General features: G+C 43.8%; 1 protein-coding gene across 1 annotated transcript; it reads right to left on the bottom strand.

Annotated features, from left to right (window-relative positions):
• Positions 1 to 453: 453 nt before the first annotated feature.
• Positions 454 to 16,224, bottom strand: LOC139406609 (glutamate--cysteine ligase regulatory subunit-like). Its single transcript, XM_071149381.1, has 7 exons — positions 15,915 to 16,224; positions 14,976 to 15,044; positions 3,334 to 3,418; positions 2,545 to 2,601; positions 1,864 to 2,066; positions 1,657 to 1,771; positions 454 to 1,536 (listed from the first exon to the last, which is right to left on the bottom strand). The coding sequence occupies exons 1-7, from the start codon at positions 16,038 to 16,040 to the stop codon at positions 1,367 to 1,369; spliced, it is 825 nt and encodes a 274-aa protein (XP_071005482.1). The 5' UTR covers positions 16,041 to 16,224; the 3' UTR covers positions 454 to 1,366.
• Positions 16,225 to 18,094: the final 1,870 nt, after the last annotated feature.

Genomic DNA, 18,094 nt, shown 5'->3' with positions numbered 1-18,094 from the left:
CCTTATAATACTGCACTTCTCCTGACATACATCTTATTCTAGCCTTCTCAAGGGACACCATTTAAGCAGCTGTCACAATCCCTGCACAACCAGTACGAACCCCTCGGGCTGTGGTGCTCAACAGTACATCCCACCTATAAAGCAGCTACTTCATCTTGATGTTGTTCTTTATCAAATGCTACCGCAAAGCGGTTCCATTTCAAACAAGCAAGCTCTTCCAACCACCATCTAGCTTCTTCGATCAAAACCCGACCAATCGAATTGCGATGCATGCTAAGGAGCATAAACACATTTGTGCGGATCACAGTACTCCAATGAGACTTTAGTCTAGTAAAGTTTATCATTCGAGGAGGATTTAGTTTATAGATACTCCCCCTGTTTTTATGTGATCTGAAAGAAATGGATAGTGATCATGTGCACCCATCTCTTCCAATGAACACAAAACACTTCAAAAGTGTTTAATCATTTAATAAACCCAATAGAACAATACAGAAAATGGTAACATTAAATATATTAATTATTACAGTACAATAGAGAACTCAAACTTCTTAGGATTTGTGGACCCTGCCTGGAAGAAATGCCATGATTAATAAATAAGACATCCACCCAGACACTTCAGAGCTTAGAATTCATTTTCCATGCCAATCTGGAATATTCCAGTACTATCACATACACAATAAAGGTGTCAAGCCTACTATGAATGTCAACCTCATTTGGGGATATTTCTCATATTACCACTTAGATAGGGACACATTTTCTAATAAGTATGAGCAGTTAGGGGTATAGGACAAATCATATCCTGGTATACCCGGTCAGTAGCACTGGGCTTAAAAAAACATATATGAATATACAAAGACTTGCCAAGACAACATTTAACATCCATAAAGTTGTTTCTAAAAATCAAATCACTACTGTACACTAAATCAAGAGAAGTTCATGAACTAACCATACATTTTTTTCACTCGTCAGAAATCTATTGGAATTAGGCTCTTGTCCCCACTATACAGGGTGCCAGTATTATACAGTAGAAAACAGAAGGAGCTGTTCATACACATCAGAGCGCACTAGGACTTTACATCTCTCGCTCTGTGGCTTTAACAACCGATCCAAAGTACTCACCTCTACATAATGTAAAAATATCATGGGACATTTCCGTAGTGGGTTAGAGGCTGTTTAACCTTTAAACTGCTTTGCAATAATTCTAACATTGTACTAAAACAAGGTGATTCATCTAAACAATTGAATTATTTCTGTGGTTCCAATTCAGTTTTGTAGCCGTGTTTGTTAAAGGTTTAGCTAACTATATACCCGTCTAAAATGCATTGGACACGAGTAACATCTGAATAACAGATTTTCAGAGGACATGCTACAAGTTGTTTCTCTTTGAGTGAACAAGGTAGCCTTTTGCTTTGATGATCCCCCTGCTTTTGACAATGATGGAGTAGCGCAAAACCCACTCCAACCTCCAGTCTGCTACCTTCAGGTCCTGAGTGCTCTCCTGCACTGCCTCCTGGAAGCTGGCAGCAGTAATCAGTTCTACAGGAAAATACAATGTGTTAATTCAGTGCCCCTCAGAGCACACACAGCCTTTCCTTAACATGTATTATCTGATTATACAGTGAAAAGATTACAAATTGAAATGATCACAATCTTCACCTTTTGGGTCATTATGAGTCAGTAGCTGAATGTCAAACTCCTTTGCAAAAGCAGTCAGGTCAGGGGGCATCACACAGCAGGAGGCCAGATTCACCTGGTTACTACTGGGTTTCACCTAGACCAGGAGAAAATAAAACAATTCAAAACCCCAAATACACCAACGCTAACCTACAACAATCTGATGGTCTCGTCAGCATCACCACTCACCTGGGCCCAGTTGTAGAGCTGCTCCAGGAGCTCCTTGTCCAGGTCGGAGGTTCCGATGGCAGCGATCTTGTGGCTCTGCACCAAGCCCTCCAGCTCCGTCCAGGCAGGCTGCAGGTTCTCCAGGGTCTGGCTCTCCCCCTCAGGCAGAACAGGGGGTGCAATGATCACCGAGTCCAGCTGGGACACAGCCAAGGCCTGACAAGCTGTCACAAACAGTCTTATGAGCATGAAACTAGTATACAGAGTGCGTACTTCTTAAAGCTGAAATCTGTAAAAGGGGAAACAGTGCCTTTGTTTTACTTAGATGAAACAGAGAAGAGGAGCTTCCAGGAGCGTGGTAAAAAAAATATACACACAGCTCAGTACATATTCTGGTGTTCTACCGCACATTCAATAATGTCGGGGGAAAAAAAGTTAGTTTTTTGAAGTGATCAACATCTTTGTTGTTGTAATATCCCAAACAGATGTGATAGCTTCTGCCTGTACGGATTTCATCTTTCAAATACAACAAATTGAGGTAAGGAAAGGAGTTGGCATGCCAACAAAAGCAGTTCACCGATACTAAAGTCTGTTGCATTTTTATTTGACATGGTCAGGTCTACAGACTGCCTGTGCCAAATGACTTTTCCGTACAGTCACAGAGTCAGTGGTCCTTTGCTGTTTTGTAAATGTAATACTCACACTTATCGACTGCATCTTTGATTGAAGAGAGGTCTGCCTCGCAAATAAATAGTTTCACTGTAAAGCAAGAATATGGACATGTTAATAAAAACGCAAACAATCAGTAAGGCACCAGGAATGGTATTTTTGTCATGAAATTCACACACTTGGCTCATAATTCCTTATGCCAATGCCACACCAAACTATGGTATCAAAGCAGGGGTTCCTAAACTTTCAGGCCAGGGACCCCTTTCTGATAGCAAATTCATAAGGGACCCCCCCTCATAATCAGAACACAACTCGAGTGACATAAAAATAGCATACAAAGAGTTCTGTGACTTTGGCAATACATGGCCCAACGAAACAAGTCTCCATCCCTGGGAAGGAACATTTTAAAAACCCATTTCTTGGCACGGAGAGAACATTTGGGAGTGTTCAAGCACATTTCCTTCAATTCTACAGATAGTCAAGGAGCAGAGAGATTTTTTGGTTGTTGAAGCTAATATCCTGCAATTCTTCACATTTTGCTATGAGGCAGAGAGAAAATATTGCAGTTATGAAAAAAATATATATATTTATATAATAATTGTGGAGTACTGTAGATACCAATATCGCTGTATGTCTCCCAGGCCCATGCTGCCCAGGGTTAAGAATATAACATTTTAGACTAATAATTGCATTGTATTACACCCTCTGAACTTACTCCAGGGATCCCTTGGCCATTAAAAAAAATAAATAATAATAATTATGTAAAAAAGTGGGGCCCATGTGCCACTGAGAACCCCCTGTCATAGAATACCAGTAACTCACCAGAGACCTTCAGCTCCTCCCTTTCTTCAGGTGTGATTGCTTCTGTAGCTTGAGGGATGGAGCAGTCAAGGGTGTCTGGTAGGTCCTAAATTTACAACAAACGTGTTAAAGAAAAATAATCAGCTTAAAAATACAAAGAAAAAAAGCAACATCAATATTGTCTTAACTTTGTCCAAATACAAACACATGCTTTTGATTTCACAAACTTGTGGGATTTCATTGCAGGGAACATAAGCTTTGACTTTGTGTATGTAAGACCCCCCCGCTGTACTCACTGAGCGTGTGGAAGCAGATTAGCTGACCCCAGCAGAAAAGCAACAGGGCAAAGCCACTCAAACTTCACAACAGAAGCACATGTAGAACCTTTCACAGCCAACTTTGCATGAATGATTACTATGACAGTTCCCTTTCATCAGTCTGATAAATTCATTGCGGTCAATCAACGTGCAGCTATTTTGTTTTCCCAGCAGAAGAACGCAATTGCATAGTAGTATCGTAACATTGGGACTACTGTAAGCTCCAAAAGTATTGGGACAGTGACTTTTTTCCTGTTGTTTTGGATGTTTACGCCACATATCGGGTAAACTGTTTGGAAATTACAGCACCTTTGGCACAGTCCCCACATTTTATCAAAAGTATTGAGACAAATTCACTTATGCGCATTGAAAGTAGTCAAAAGTTTAGTATTTGGTCTAATTTCTAGCTCGCAATGACTACATCAAGCTTGTGACTCTACAAACTTGGATGCATTTGCAGTTTGTTTTGGTTGTGTTTCAGATTATTTTGTGCCCAATATAAATGAATGTTAAATAATGTAGTGTCATTTTGGATTCACTTTCATTGTAAATAAGAATGTTTCTAAACAGTTCTACATTAACAAAGATGCTACCATTACAGATTATCATGAATGAATCGTGAATAATGATGAGAGAGAAAGTTAAAAGCAACGCACTATGTACACAACGTACTGTAAAAATCGAAACAGTTCGCCCGATATGGATGAAAATACCCTCAAATTAAAGCGGACAGTCTACACCTTAACATACACATAGTCATTGTATAATTTAAAATTCCAAAGTGCTGGAGTACAGAGCCAAAACAAATGTGTCACTGTCCCAATACTTTGAGCTCCCTGTATAACTCCTGTTCCCTGAAGGAGGGAAACGAGTTACAACATACTATGGAGAGTCGCACACTCCTGACTTCAGTTTAAAGATCTACAATCACGCCACGCAGGGCCACTGAAATCTATGCCTCGCTGGAAGCCCCGCCTTCCACATCTGAAAAGCGCGAGGCTCGGATTCATTCCTTCAATTTAATACCACTCTTCACGAGCCCAGGGACGGGTGGCCAAACAGGTGTTGTGCCTTGTTTCCCTCCTGCAGGGATCAGTTGTTATAGTCATAACGTTACGCTCCCTTTCAGTCAGTCAACTTCGGTACAACAAACTACGGTCACTGCCCAAGCTGAATGAAGTGGCCCATGGCAGAGCACCCAGACCTGACCCAGCCAGATGCGTCAGTCTGGGTATTGCAAACACCTAGTGACTTTCCCCTGTCCGTAAGCACACTGTGGGATACACAGAGCAGTGACTAACGATAAAAGCTCAAGAAAATAAAAAAAGTGTGGCGATGCCCAACTGTCCGCAGCACAAATATCTCCTACAGTCAATCCTTTAAACAACAGCCAAGACACTGCCAGACCCCTGGTGGGGTAGCAAGTACACTGCTAGGGGACACTTGCTGCAATGTGCCAGGGAGATATCCTCTACAATCCAGTGGGAGATGCGCTCCTTAAAAGAGTGTCCTGACATGAGCTAGATTAGCAAAACAGACAAAAAGCTGGTCACATAACCAACCATAACCATTCAGTGCATGTGCATAAAGCTCACACCGGACACTGGGCATATAACCTTTGTTGCTCTTCAGAGCAAAAGGAGGAGATGAAAAGGGAAATCGCTCAAAGCTAAGGACCTCTAGGACATTTCCATGACTTCCGGGGCTAAGGCCGCATTTGGAAACAATGTCACCTTAGTCGCCCGGGGCAAACGAAGTACAGGAAGGGTGTACTGATTACACGTGGTTGGTCTCCAACATATTTAGCCTAGGCCAAAGTCATGAGTAGGGAGGTTTTGTAGTGCCACCAACTCCAGAGACTCAAAATGGGACACACAGTGCCCCAAAAACCAGCCCCAAAAACCAGCACCAAGTCCCATGTGGGCGCAATAGGTTTAGAGACTGTGTACACCTTTCAGGAACTGCACAACGTCCCCGGTGTGGCTCCGTCAATTCCCACACGACACACCCACATAGCGATCATGTACACTTTTAAAGTAGAGAAAGCCTGTCCCTGCTCGAATAGCTCCTTTAGGAACATATGGATGTACCTCAGAGCACTGAAAAGGAACCAGCACTCCATCTTATCAACAGAGCTCAAACACTTGCGACAAATGCATAAGGTCCTCACGTGGAAGTGCACTTGTGGACTGAATGGTAGCAATAACTTCCGGCGCCGACAGATATGGCCGCCTCGCTTCGCGTTCCTAAGAAACTATGCAGTTTGTTTTTTTATGTGTTATTTCTTACATTGGTACCCCAGGTCATCTTAGGTTTCATTACAGTCGAGAAGAACTACTGAATATAAGAGCAGCGTCAACTCACCATCAGTACGACCAAGAATATAACTGTCCCGGAGCGAATCCTGTGTTCTGCCTTCCACCCAGGACATCCCAGCCTGCGACCCAAAACAACGACGTCGTAAAAGAGGCAAACGAAGTGGTCTTCTGGTCAGGCTCTGGAGACGGGCACATCGCGCGCCACTCCCTAGCATACTACTCGCCAATGTCCAGTCTCTTGACAACAAGGCTGATGAAATCCGAGCAAGGGTAGCATTCCAGAGGCACATCAGGGACTGTAACGTTCTTTGCTTCATGGAAACATGGCTCACTCGAGAGACGCTATTGGAGTCGGTGCAGCCAGCTGGTTTCTCCACACATCGCGCCGACAGAAACAAACATCTTTCTGGTAAGAGGGGCGGGGGCGTATGCTTTATGGTTAACGTGACGTGGTGTGGCCACAACAACATACAGGAACTCAAGTCCTTCTGTTCACCTGATTTAGAATTCCTCTCAATCAAATGTCTACCAAGGGAATTCTCTTCGATTATAATCACAGCCGTATATATTCCCCCCCAAGCAGACACATCGATGGCTCTGAACGAACTTTATTTGACTCTTTGCAAACTGGAATCCACACACCCTGAGGCTGCATTCATTGTAGCTGGGGATTTGAACAAGGCTAATCTGAAAACAATACTCCCTAAATTGTATCAGTATATCGATTGCGCAACCAGGGCTGGTAAAACCTTGGATCATTGCTATTCTAACTTCCGCGATGCATATAAGGCCCTCCCCCGCCCTCCTTTTGGAAAAGCTGACCACGACTCCATTTTGTTGCTCCCTGCCTACAGACAGAAGCTAAAACAAGAAGCTCCCACGCTGAGGTCTGTTCAACGCTGGTCCGACCAATCTGATTCCACGCTCCAAGACTGCTTCCATCACGTGGACTGGGATATGTTTCGTATTGCGTCAAACAACAACATTGACGAATACGCTGATTCTGTGAGCGAGTTCATTAGAACGTGCGTTGAAGATGTCGTTCCCATAGCAACGATTAAAACATTCCCAAACCAGAAACCGTGGATTGATGGCAGCATTCGCGTGAAACTGAAAGCCCGAACCACTGCTTTTAATCAGGGCAAGGTGACCGGAAACATGACCAAATACAAACAGTGTAACTATTCCCTCCGCAAGGCAATCAAACAAGCTAAGCGTCAGTATAGAGACAAAGTAGAATCGCAATTCAACGGCTCAGACACAAGAGGTATGCGGCAGGGTCTACAGTCAATCACGGATTACAAAAAGAAAACCAGCCCAGTCACGGACCAGGATGCCTTGCTCCCAGGCAGACTAAATAACTTTTTTTCCCACTTTGAGGACAATACAGTGCCACTAATCTTTAAACTGAAGTCAGGATTGGTCCACCCACACAGACAGCATCGTGAAGAAGGCGCAGCAGCGCCTCTTCAACCTCAGGAGGCTGAAGAAATTTGGCTTGTCACCAAAAGCACTCACAAACTTCTACAGACGCACAATCGAGAGCATCCTGTCGGGCTGTATCACCGCCTGGTACGGCAACTGCTCCGCCCACAACCGTAAGGCTCTCCAGAGGGTAGTGAGGTCTGCACAACGCATCACCGGGGGCAAACTACCTGCCCTCCAGGACAACTACACCACCCGATGTCACAGGAAGGCCATAAAGATCATCAAGGACAACAACCACCCGAGCCACTGCCTGTTCACCCCACTATCATCCAGAAGGCGAGGTCAGTACAGGTGCATCAAAGCTGGGACTGAGAGACTGAAAAACAACTTCTATCTCAAGGCCATCAGACTGTTAAACAGCCACCACTAACATTGAGTGGCTGCTGCCAACACACTGACTCAACTCCAGCCACTTTAATAATGGGAATTGATGTAAAATATATCACTAGCCACTTTAAACAATGCTACTTAATATAATGTTTACATACCCTACATTATTTATCTCATATGTATACGTATATACTGTACTCGATACCATCTACTGCATCTTGCCTATGCCGCTCTGTACCATCACTCATTCATATATCTTTATGTACATATTCTTTATCCCTTTACACTTGTGCGTATAAGGTAGTAGTTTTGGAATTGTTATCTAGATTACTCGTTGGTTATTACTGCATTGTCGGAACTAGAAGCACAAGCATTTCGCTACACTCGCATTAACATCTGCTAACCATGTGTATGTGACAAATAAAATGTTATTTGAACATTCGGGAGGTAAACCTCTAGCCATCAGATTAGCCCACTCAGGGGCCAGGCAGAAAATAACCAAATCGTTCCACGCCAAACCTGCCTGTGCACCTGGCACAACAGGTCCCCGTGCAACGGGAGTGGCCACAGGTCCCCGCCTAAAAAGGTGAATGATCTCCGGGAACCAAGGCTGCTTGGGCCAAAGTGGAGCCACAAGAATCAATGATAAGCTCTCCTGGCGCACCCTCTCCAACATGGGTTGAATCAGAACCACTGGTGGAAACACTTAGAGGCCACTGGTACGCCAGAGCATCAGTGCCCAATGGTGCACTCTGTTCTCTCATCAAGAAAAATAAATGACAATGCGCGTTTGAGTTAGGCGTAAAGACCTGTCGGCATTGCATAATCTCCCATATCTGGCAGTCTCCACTTCTGCTATCCAGGGGGGCACCCCCCAGAGTTGAGGCAACCGGGAACATGAATCACTCGAAGAGCAAATGCAAACTGCTCCACATGTTCTATTTCAGTCATTTATCCAGAGAAACTTACAGTAGCACGTGCATACATTTTCATACTTGTCTCCAATGGGAATAGAACCCACCACCCTGGTGTTTGATGCGCCATTCTCTACCAATTGAGCCACACAGCAACAGGGTGTGAGCCTAGGTGAGGCGGGGAGGGACCGTGTGTCCCACGCCTTCTGATGGATGCCACCGTCATCATGATGGCTCTGACCAGCACATGCCGGCCCGACAAACGAGGGAAGCAGCGCCAGAGCGCTATGTACAGTGTCAGAAGTTCCAGGTAACTAATATGCCAGGCACTCTGACACCGTCCATACTCCCCGAATTGAGTAACCCTCGCACAGCTCGCCCACCCTTGGGGGGAGACACGTCTGTCGTGACCATATTGCAGAACACCCGGACAATGAGAAACCCTTGTGACAGTAGCCAGCGATCCCGCCACTGGGCCAGTGCCCTGAAGGCAAGTCAAGGACACATGAATCGAGAGGTTTAGGTGGCGATATGTATCCAAGCTCATGGCTAGCAACCAGCACTGGAACAGTCACAACAATAGTCCCAGGGGAACGACCACTATCATAGAAGCCATCAACCTCAGTAGGCGCAGAAATTGCAGAAATTGGTGAAAAAGTACTGTGCGCCCCAACCTAAACTGGGCCAAGCAGAGCTGAAACCCGGACAACCTCTCCGGGGTTAGAAAAGCGCTATTTGCAATTTTCCAGCCCCCTTGTGGACAAAGCCAACTTATTACTCTCACTATGGGGAGAAATGGTATACCCCTTGAGCCCTGTGAACACCATGGAATATGGGGTAACAGAGGAGCTTTAAACATGGACAAAATTCCAAACTAAATTGTGCTTCCGTGAGACTATAGCCTGGATGAAGCCCGGTGCCCCCACGTTTGGCCGTAACCAAACGTGGGGGCACTGACTGACATCACCGTAATGTTTTTGTTTAGGGGTTCACCGGTTGCGCAGACCCGTGAGAAGACCCCTCACTCCAGGGGTTACCCATGCCCAGTGCTCGGAGGCAGCTTCATCATTGAAGGTGCCCGCAAGCCCCGCTTCCTCCACTCTAGGAATGTGATTGCCTTAACGCCGGAGGAAAGCTAGTAAGCTTAATTTGCCTGAAGTTATGCATGCTAGCCGACATTAGCCATGAGGCTTTTAGTCTAAGCTAGCTAGCCTCAGATCGCAGCACGGTCCATTTAGACTAACTAACCAAGCGACGTAATGCTAGACCGGAGCTACCCAAGCAATTCTACCCAAACACCGCTAGGAAGGCGGAATAGCTAGAAGTTACTAGCTTAACTGGCTAGCACGCTATGCATCGCTTTAGGGAAACACCAAGCTCCCTAAAGAATGCTCCACGATTGTCAAGAGAACCTGTGCCACAAACGAGTAAGGGAACAGTGACAGCGGTCTCCTTATCTCGCACATGAACTGATTTGAGTGAGGGCAGCCTAAGCATGCACCGAGCCAAGTCATACAATACAACTAACTTGAAGAACTAATTGTATGGGATTAGGAAATTTATGAGAACCATACAAACCTCAGCACACAATGTCCAGGGGGTGAGCACGTTTTGTTAGCGCAATGTAAAAGTCTCATGTTCTAATTGTTTGTTTTAGTAGCGCATATCATTCCTGTTCACACCGAGGTGAAGAGCAGAATAATTTAAGGAATGAATCTGAGCCTTATCACCCGGTGATGTGACTAACAGGGTGCGCTGTACTGAAGCCATCGCGAGTCCATTTTGGTACTCCTCCCCATTGTCATTTAAAGAAAGCTATAAAAATGCTTTTATTAATGTCTATTTTTTTTTTTACATGTTTATTCTATTAGACACCTTAATTTCAATATACATGATCGAAACAAAAAAAAGTATACACAAAGAACAAACGTAAGACAACGACCAACAATTTTACAAAATTACAGTTCATAGGGAAATCAGTCAATAAATTAATTAAGCCCTTATCTACGGATTTCACACAACTGGGCTAGAGTGCAGCCATGGTTGGGCCTTGTAGGGCATAGGCCCACCCACTCGGGAGCCAGGCCCAGCCAATCAGAATGAGTTTTCCCCCACAAAAGGGGCTTTATTACTGACCGAAATACTCAGTTTCATCAGCTGTCCAGGTGGCTGTCTCAGACGATCCCGCAGTTAAAGAAGCCAGATTTGGAGATCCTGGGCTGACGTGGTTACACGTGGTCTGAGGTTCTGAGGCCGGTTGGACGTATTGCCAGAGAATTGCCAAACATTCAATTCTCTGGCAATAGTTATGGTGGACATTCCTGTAGTCCGCATGCCAATTGCACGCTCCCTCTACTTGAGACATCTGTGGCATTGTGCTGTGTGACAAAACTGCACATTTTAGAGAGTAGCCTTTTATTGTCGCTAGCACAAGGTACACCTGTTTAATCCACTTCTTGATATGCCACACCTGTCAGGTGGATGGATGGATTATCTTGGCAAAGGAGAAATGCTCACTAACAGGGATGTAAACAAATTTGGGCACAACATTTGAGAAATAAGATTTTTTTGCCTATGGAACATTTATGGGATCTTTTATTTCAGCTCATGAAACATGGGACCAACACGCATGTTGCGTTTATATTTTTGTTCAGTGTGTGTGTGTATATACACAGTGCCTTGCGAAAGTATTCGGCCCCCTTGAACTTTGCGACCTTTTGCCACATTTCAGGCTTCAAACATAAAGATATAAAACTGTATTTTTTTGTGAAGAATCAACAACAAGTGGGACACAATCATGAAGTGGAACGACATTTATTGGATATTTCAAACTTTTTTAATAAATCAAAAACTGAAAAATTGGGCGTGCAAAATTATTCAGCCCCCTTAAGTTAATACTTTGTAGCGCCACCTTTTGCTGCGATTACAGCTGTAAGTCGCTTGGGGTATGTCTCTATCAGTTTTGCACATCGAGAGACTGAAATTTTTTCCCATTCCTCCTTGCAAAACAGCTCGAGCTCAGTGAGGTTGGATGGAGAACATTTGTGAACAGCAGTTTTCAGTTCTTTCCACAGATTCTTGATTGGATTCAGGTCTGGACTTTGACTTGGCCATTCTAACACCTGGATATGTTTATTTTTGAACCATTCCATTGTAGATTTTGCTTTATGTTTTGGATCATTATCTTGTTGGAAGACAAATCTCTGTCTCAGTCTCAGGTCTTTTGCAGACTCCATCAGCTTTTCTTCCAGAATGGTCCTGTATTTGGCTCCATCCATCTTCCCATCAATTTTAACCATCTTCCCTGTCCCTGCTGAAGAAAAGCAGGCCCAAACCATGATGCTGCCACCACCATGTTTGACAGTGGGGATGGTGTGTTCAGCTGTGTTGCTTTTACGCCAAACATAACGTTTTGCATTGTTGCCAAAAAGTTCAATTTTGGCTTCATCTGACCAGAGCACCTTCTTCCACATGTTTGGTGTGTCTCCCAGGTGGCTTGTGGCAAACTTTAAACAACACTTTTTATGGATATCTTTAGAAATGGCTTTCTTCTTACCACTCTTCCATAAAGGCCAGATTGTATATACGAGCCTATGGACAAGTTTCAGCTGTAGATCTCTGCAGTTCATCCAGAGTGTTCATGGGCCTCTTGGCTGCATCTCTGATCAGTCTTCTCCTTGTATGAGCTGAACGTTTAGAGGGACGGCCAGGTCTTGGTAGATTTGCAGTGGTCTGATACTCCTTCTATTTCAATATTATCGCTTGCACAGTGCTCCTTGGGATTTTTAAAGCTTGGGAAATCTTTTTGTATCCAAATCCGGCTTTAAACTTCTTCACAACAGTATCTCGGACCTGCCTGGTGTGTTCCTTGTTCTTCATGATGCTCTCTGCGCTTTTAACGGACCTCTGAGACTATCACAGTGCAGATGCATTTATACGGAGACTTGATTACGCACAGGTGCATTGTATTTATCATCATTAGTCATTTAGGTCAACATTGGATCATTCAGAGATCCTCACTGAACTTCTGGAGAGAGTTTGCTGCACTGAAAGTAAAGGGGTTGAATAATTTTGCACGCCCAATTTTTCAGTTTTTGATTTGTTAAAAAGGTTTGAAATATCCAATAAATGTCGTTCCACTTCACGATTGTGTCCCACTTGTTGCTGATCCTTCACAAAAAAATACAGTTTTATATCTTTATGTTTGAAGCCTGAAATGTGGCAAAAGGTCGCAAAGTTCAAGGGGGCCGAATACTTTCGCAAGGCACTGTACACTGCTCAAAAAAATAAAGGGAACACTAAAATAACACATCCTAGATCTGAATGAGTGAAATATTCTTATTAAATACTTTTCTTTACATAGTTGAATGTGCTGACAACAAAATCACAAAAATGATCAATGAAAATCATATTTAGCAACCCATGGAGCTCTGGATTTGGAGTCACACTCAAAATTAAAGTGGAAAACCACACTACAGGCTGATCCAACTTTGATGTAACGTCCTTAAAACAAGTCAAAATCAGGCTCAGTAGTGTGTGTGGCCTCCACGTGCCTGTATGACCTCCCAACAACGTCTGGACATGCTCCTGATGAGGTGGCGGATGGTCTCCTGACGGATCTCCTCCCAGACCTGGTCTAAAGCATCCGCCAACTCCTGGACAGTCTGTGGTGTAATGTGGCGTTGGTGGATGGAGCGAGACATGTCCCAGATGTGCTCAATTGAATTCAGTTCTGGGGAACGGGCGGGCCAGTCCATAGCATCAATGCCTTCCTCTTGCAGGAACTGCTGACACTCCAGCCACATGAGGTCTAGCATTGTCTTGCATTAGGAGGAACCCAGGGCTAACCGCACCAGCATATGGTCTCACAAGGGGTCTGAGGATCTCATCTCGGTACCTAATGGCAGTCAGGCTACCTCTGGCGAGCACATGGAGGACTGTGCGGCCTCCCAAAGAAATGCTACCCCACACCATGACTAACCCACCCACCAGATTTGCCAATCTTGGTGTTCTCTGGCGAATGAAAAACGTCCTGCACGGTGTTGGGCTGTAAGCACAACCCCCACCTGTGGACATCGGGCCCTCATACCACCCTCATGGAGTCTGTTTCTGACCGTTTGAGCAGACATGCACATGTGGCGTGCTGGAGGTCATTTTGCAGGGCTCTGGCAGTGCTCCTCCTTGCACAAAGGCGGAGGTAGCGGTCCTGCTGCTGGGTTGTTGCCCTCCTACGGCCTCCTCCCCGTCTCCTGATGTACTGGCCTGTCTCCTGGTAGCGCCTCCATGCTCTGGACACTACGCTGACAGACACAGCAAACCTTCTTGCCACAGCTCGCATTGATGTGCCATCCTGGATGAGCTGCACTACCTGAGCCACTTGTGTGGGTTGTAGACTCCGTCTCATGCTACCACTAGAGTGAAAGCACTGCCAGCATTCAAAAGTGACCAAAACATCAGCCAGGAGGCAAAGGAACTGAGAAGTGGTCTGTGGTCCCCACCTGCAGAACCACTCCTTTATTGGGGGATGTCTTGCTAATTGCTTATAATTTCCACCTGTTGTCTATTCCAATTGCACAACAGCATGTGAAATTTATTGTCAATCAGTGTTGCTTCCTAAGTGGACAGTTTGATTTCACAGAAGTGTGATTGAATTGGAGTTACATTGTGTTGTTTAAGTGTTCCCTTTATTTTTTTGAGCAGTGTATATAAAAGAGTACTAATGTTACTGGCCCCACTACAACAAAAAGGCATGTTATTTGGTCCTTGAAACATTTAATTGAAATACTATAGAATTCTGTTCATTCCTATGGAGGACTACTCCAACTGGGGAGTGCCAATATGGCCAACCAGTGCTTCAAAGCCTCTCAATGGCCAATACATAACATCAGCAATCCAGGATTTATATACATTATTGTTATCACCTGTGGAAGGCGGTGCTTCCAGCGAGACAGGATTTCATTGACCTTGTCAGGTGTGATTGTAGATCCTTTAACTCTAGTCGCAAGAGTGTGACTCCCCATAGTATGTTGTACCAAACTTGACTGACTGAAAGGGAACCAATGGTTACACAATTGTTTTTCATTATGGATCCATCCCTGCTAGATGATGTAAAATGTTAGCAGGTACTGTAGACACTTGGTCACTATGGGAACTTGGTAAACAGGGATTATGGACACTTGATACTGTTTGGATGTTGGTGAAAAGCTGTTATGTAGCCATGTGTGTAATAAAATATGCATGGGAAATACAACTATGTGGTATTGAATAGTGAGTGTGTGGTCGGAGTGATGTCTCACCGTTGGTGAAGTTGTTAGTGGTATGGTGGCACACCACTCATTAAGAGTGGCTCGAACACAGTCTTGAATCTGTAATGCAAAAAAATTTTTGAGGGGACTAAATTAATAGCAGTGCTAACAGGGTTGCTATAAACACTTGTAACTGGGTAGGGCTTTCATGGACACCTACAGATCATGCAAAGATGCTAAATTATCTAACATTACTTTGAAAGACGTCATATGGAAAGTATATGATTATTTTGTACACTGCTGGGCACAATGGGTGATTTGAACAGCATGAAAATGTGTGGCCAGAGCTATAGCATGTTATACAATAACTATGAAATGGTGCAGGGAGAGTCTTAGTTACACTTATGAGAGTCAGGTGGTGCACAGCTTCAATGACAGTTATGGTTGTTAATGCTAAATAAAGGCTGGCCTTTTAGAACCTACACACGACAAGTCCTTGTCCTCAAATGTATCATGCATTCTTGAATCTCATTATCAGGTGAATCCTGGCCCAGATACCTTTAAAAAAAAGGTAGGGGCCTGGATCAGAAAATTATATGTGACCAACAGATATCTGTATTCCGTCATGTGAAATCCATAGATTAGGGCCCAATTTATTTATTTCAAATGGACTGATTTCCTTATATGAAATATAACTCATTAAAATATTTGAAGTTTATTTTTGTTCAATATAGTTAGCTATTTAACGTCGAGGCTATGGTTTTTCAAGCTAACTAGTTAACATCTAGCCAGGGGTGTATTCATTCTGCCAATTCTGTTGAAAAACGTTTCTTAAACGGGAGGGAATGGGACCTACCTGAATTTGTCCGTTTTTGGACCATGGGGATTAATGACTACACTCCAGCTAACTGACCAATGTTGCACTATTTTCTTAAACATCTTACTTCAGCTAGCCAGTCAGTTATGACAGAGTCCAATGGTCAGTCTTACCTCTTCGCTAGGTGAAGACGGACATTGTTTCTTGAGACGGCTTCGGTTTACTAAATTCCCCGTGTGAAGATACAAAATCGTAGCATGGTTGAGGAGCACCTTAGCACTGGTGGTGTGTTTTTCCATGTGGTGTCCTTGGTAAATCGATAAATCTATCGTGGTAGAAAGCCTTTATGAACTATTCAGCAACTTCAGTTACTTTATTCTAACAGGAGTGACCTCGTTTCCAAACGGTAGCTACCGCTGAATTAGAATGACTTGCATTTGTAGATTATTTAGGACGCCCACATTGTAACCGGGTGTTGTGTGCAAAATCTGGCATGGAGTTCTGGACTCTTTTAACCAAGAGATTGTTACAGCTCAGCAATGGTGTTATGACTCACTGTACATTGGAATGTACACTGTAATCATGACACAGCATGTTTCAAGAGACCAGATGTTCCATTTTTTAATTCAACATTCACCCCGTGACCCTAATCAGAGGGCAACATACCCACACAGAAGACAGTTTGGGCAATAAAAAGTTAAGACACAATCAATTTAGTGTATGTAAACTTCTGACTCACTGGAATTGTGATACAGTGAAATAATCGTCTGTAAACAATTGTTGGAAAAACTACTTGTGTCATGCACAAAGTAGATGTCCTAACCGACTTGCTAAAACTATAGTTTGTTAACAAATTTGTGGAGTTGTTGAAAAACTAGTTTTAATGACTCCAACCTAAGTGTATGTAAACTTCCCACTTCAACTGTATAACTACTCCTGTCTATACAGAAATAAATTAAATCACTCAATACTTCACCAGAAATCATGATTTAGCCAGAGGAATCGAGGATCATTAGCTTTTTTTGGGGTGGGGGGGGGAAGAGTGTGGAAATAGGCCTGGCTGATTATTGACTTGAGGCGGTCAGTGAAAAGCATCTAAAATATGCTACATGACCAAAAGTATGTGGACACCTGCTGCTTGGATATCTCAATACAAAATCATGGGCATTAATATGGAGTTGTTCCCCCTTTTGCTGCTATATCAGCCTCCACTCTTCTGGAAAGGCTTCCATTTCTGTATGGACCTTGCTTTGTGCACAGGGGTATTGTCATGCTGAAGCAGGAAAGGGCCTTCCCCAAACTGTTGCCACAAAGTTGGAAGCACAGAATCATCTAGAATGACTTTTATCTCCCTCACCAACTTCAAACATCTGCTATCTGAGCAGCTAACCGATCGCTGCAGCTGTACATAGTCTTATCGGTAAATAGCCCACCCAATTTTACCTACCTCATCCCCATACTGTTTTTATTTATTTACTTTTCTGCTCTTTTGCACACCAATATCACACCTGTACATGACCATCTGATCATTTATCACTCCAGTGTTAATCTGCAAAATTGTAATTATTCGCATACCTCCTCATGCCTTTTGCACACAATGTATATAGACTCTCTTTTTTTCTACTGTGTTATTGACTTGTTAATTGTTTACTCCATGTGTAACTCTGTGTTGTCTGTTCACACTGCTATGCTTTATCTTGGCCAGGTCGCAGTTGCAAATGAGAACTTGTTCTCAACTAGCCTACCTGGTTAAATAAAGGTGAAATAAATAAAACAATTGTATGCTGTTGCTTTAAGATTTCCTTTCACTGGAACTAAGGGGCCTAGCCCGAACCATGAAAAACAGCCCCAGACCATTATTCCTCCTCCACTTCACTGACACTATGCATCGGGGTAGGTAGCGTTCTACTGGCATCCGCCAAACCCAGATTCGACCGGCGGACTGCCTGACGGTGAAGCATGATTCATCACTGCTCCAGAGTCCAATGGCGACAAGCTTTACACAACTCCAGCCGACACTTGGCATTACAGATGGTGATCTTAGGCTTGTGTGGCTGCTCGGCCATGGAAACACATTTCATGAAGCTCCCGACGAACAGTTCTTATGCAGACAGATCGGTTGAAATGGTAGTATAAATTGTAAGCTTGCCCAAACTTGAAACTCACGCGCCGCCTATGAAGTCGTTTCCATGGTCGGATTTTGCCTATAGGCTACTTTGAAGCAAAGTAAGACATGCCTCATTATATGAAGTTAAACATTCAGATTTCAGACAATGAATTTCAAAATGCATCCTGCCTCCAGCTCACATTGTAGCGTGGTGGTGACATGCTGATAGCCTTTTGCCTGCACTTG

The sequence above is a fragment of the Oncorhynchus clarkii genome, chromosome 4 (assembly GCF_045791955.1).
Source record: "Oncorhynchus clarkii lewisi isolate Uvic-CL-2024 chromosome 4, UVic_Ocla_1.0, whole genome shotgun sequence".
Classification (NCBI taxonomy): Eukaryota; Metazoa; Chordata; class Actinopteri; order Salmoniformes; family Salmonidae; genus Oncorhynchus; species Oncorhynchus clarkii.
Note: the sequence above shows the minus strand (reverse complement) of the source record. Positions and strands in the feature narration are given on the sequence as shown.

Coding starts and splice junctions, on each gene's coding strand:
- LOC139406609 (XM_071149381.1), bottom strand. CDS start 16,040: ATGGAAAAACACACCACCAGTGCTAAGGTGCTCCTCAACCATGCTACG. Junction 2,067..2,544: donor CAAAGATGCAGTCGATAAGT/GTGAGTATTACA, acceptor TGTTTGTGACAG/CTTGTCAGGCCTTGGCTGTG. Junction 1,772..1,863: donor AGCTCTACAACTGGGCCCAG/GTGAGTGGTGAT, acceptor CTCCTGGTCTAG/GTGAAACCCAGTAGTAACCA.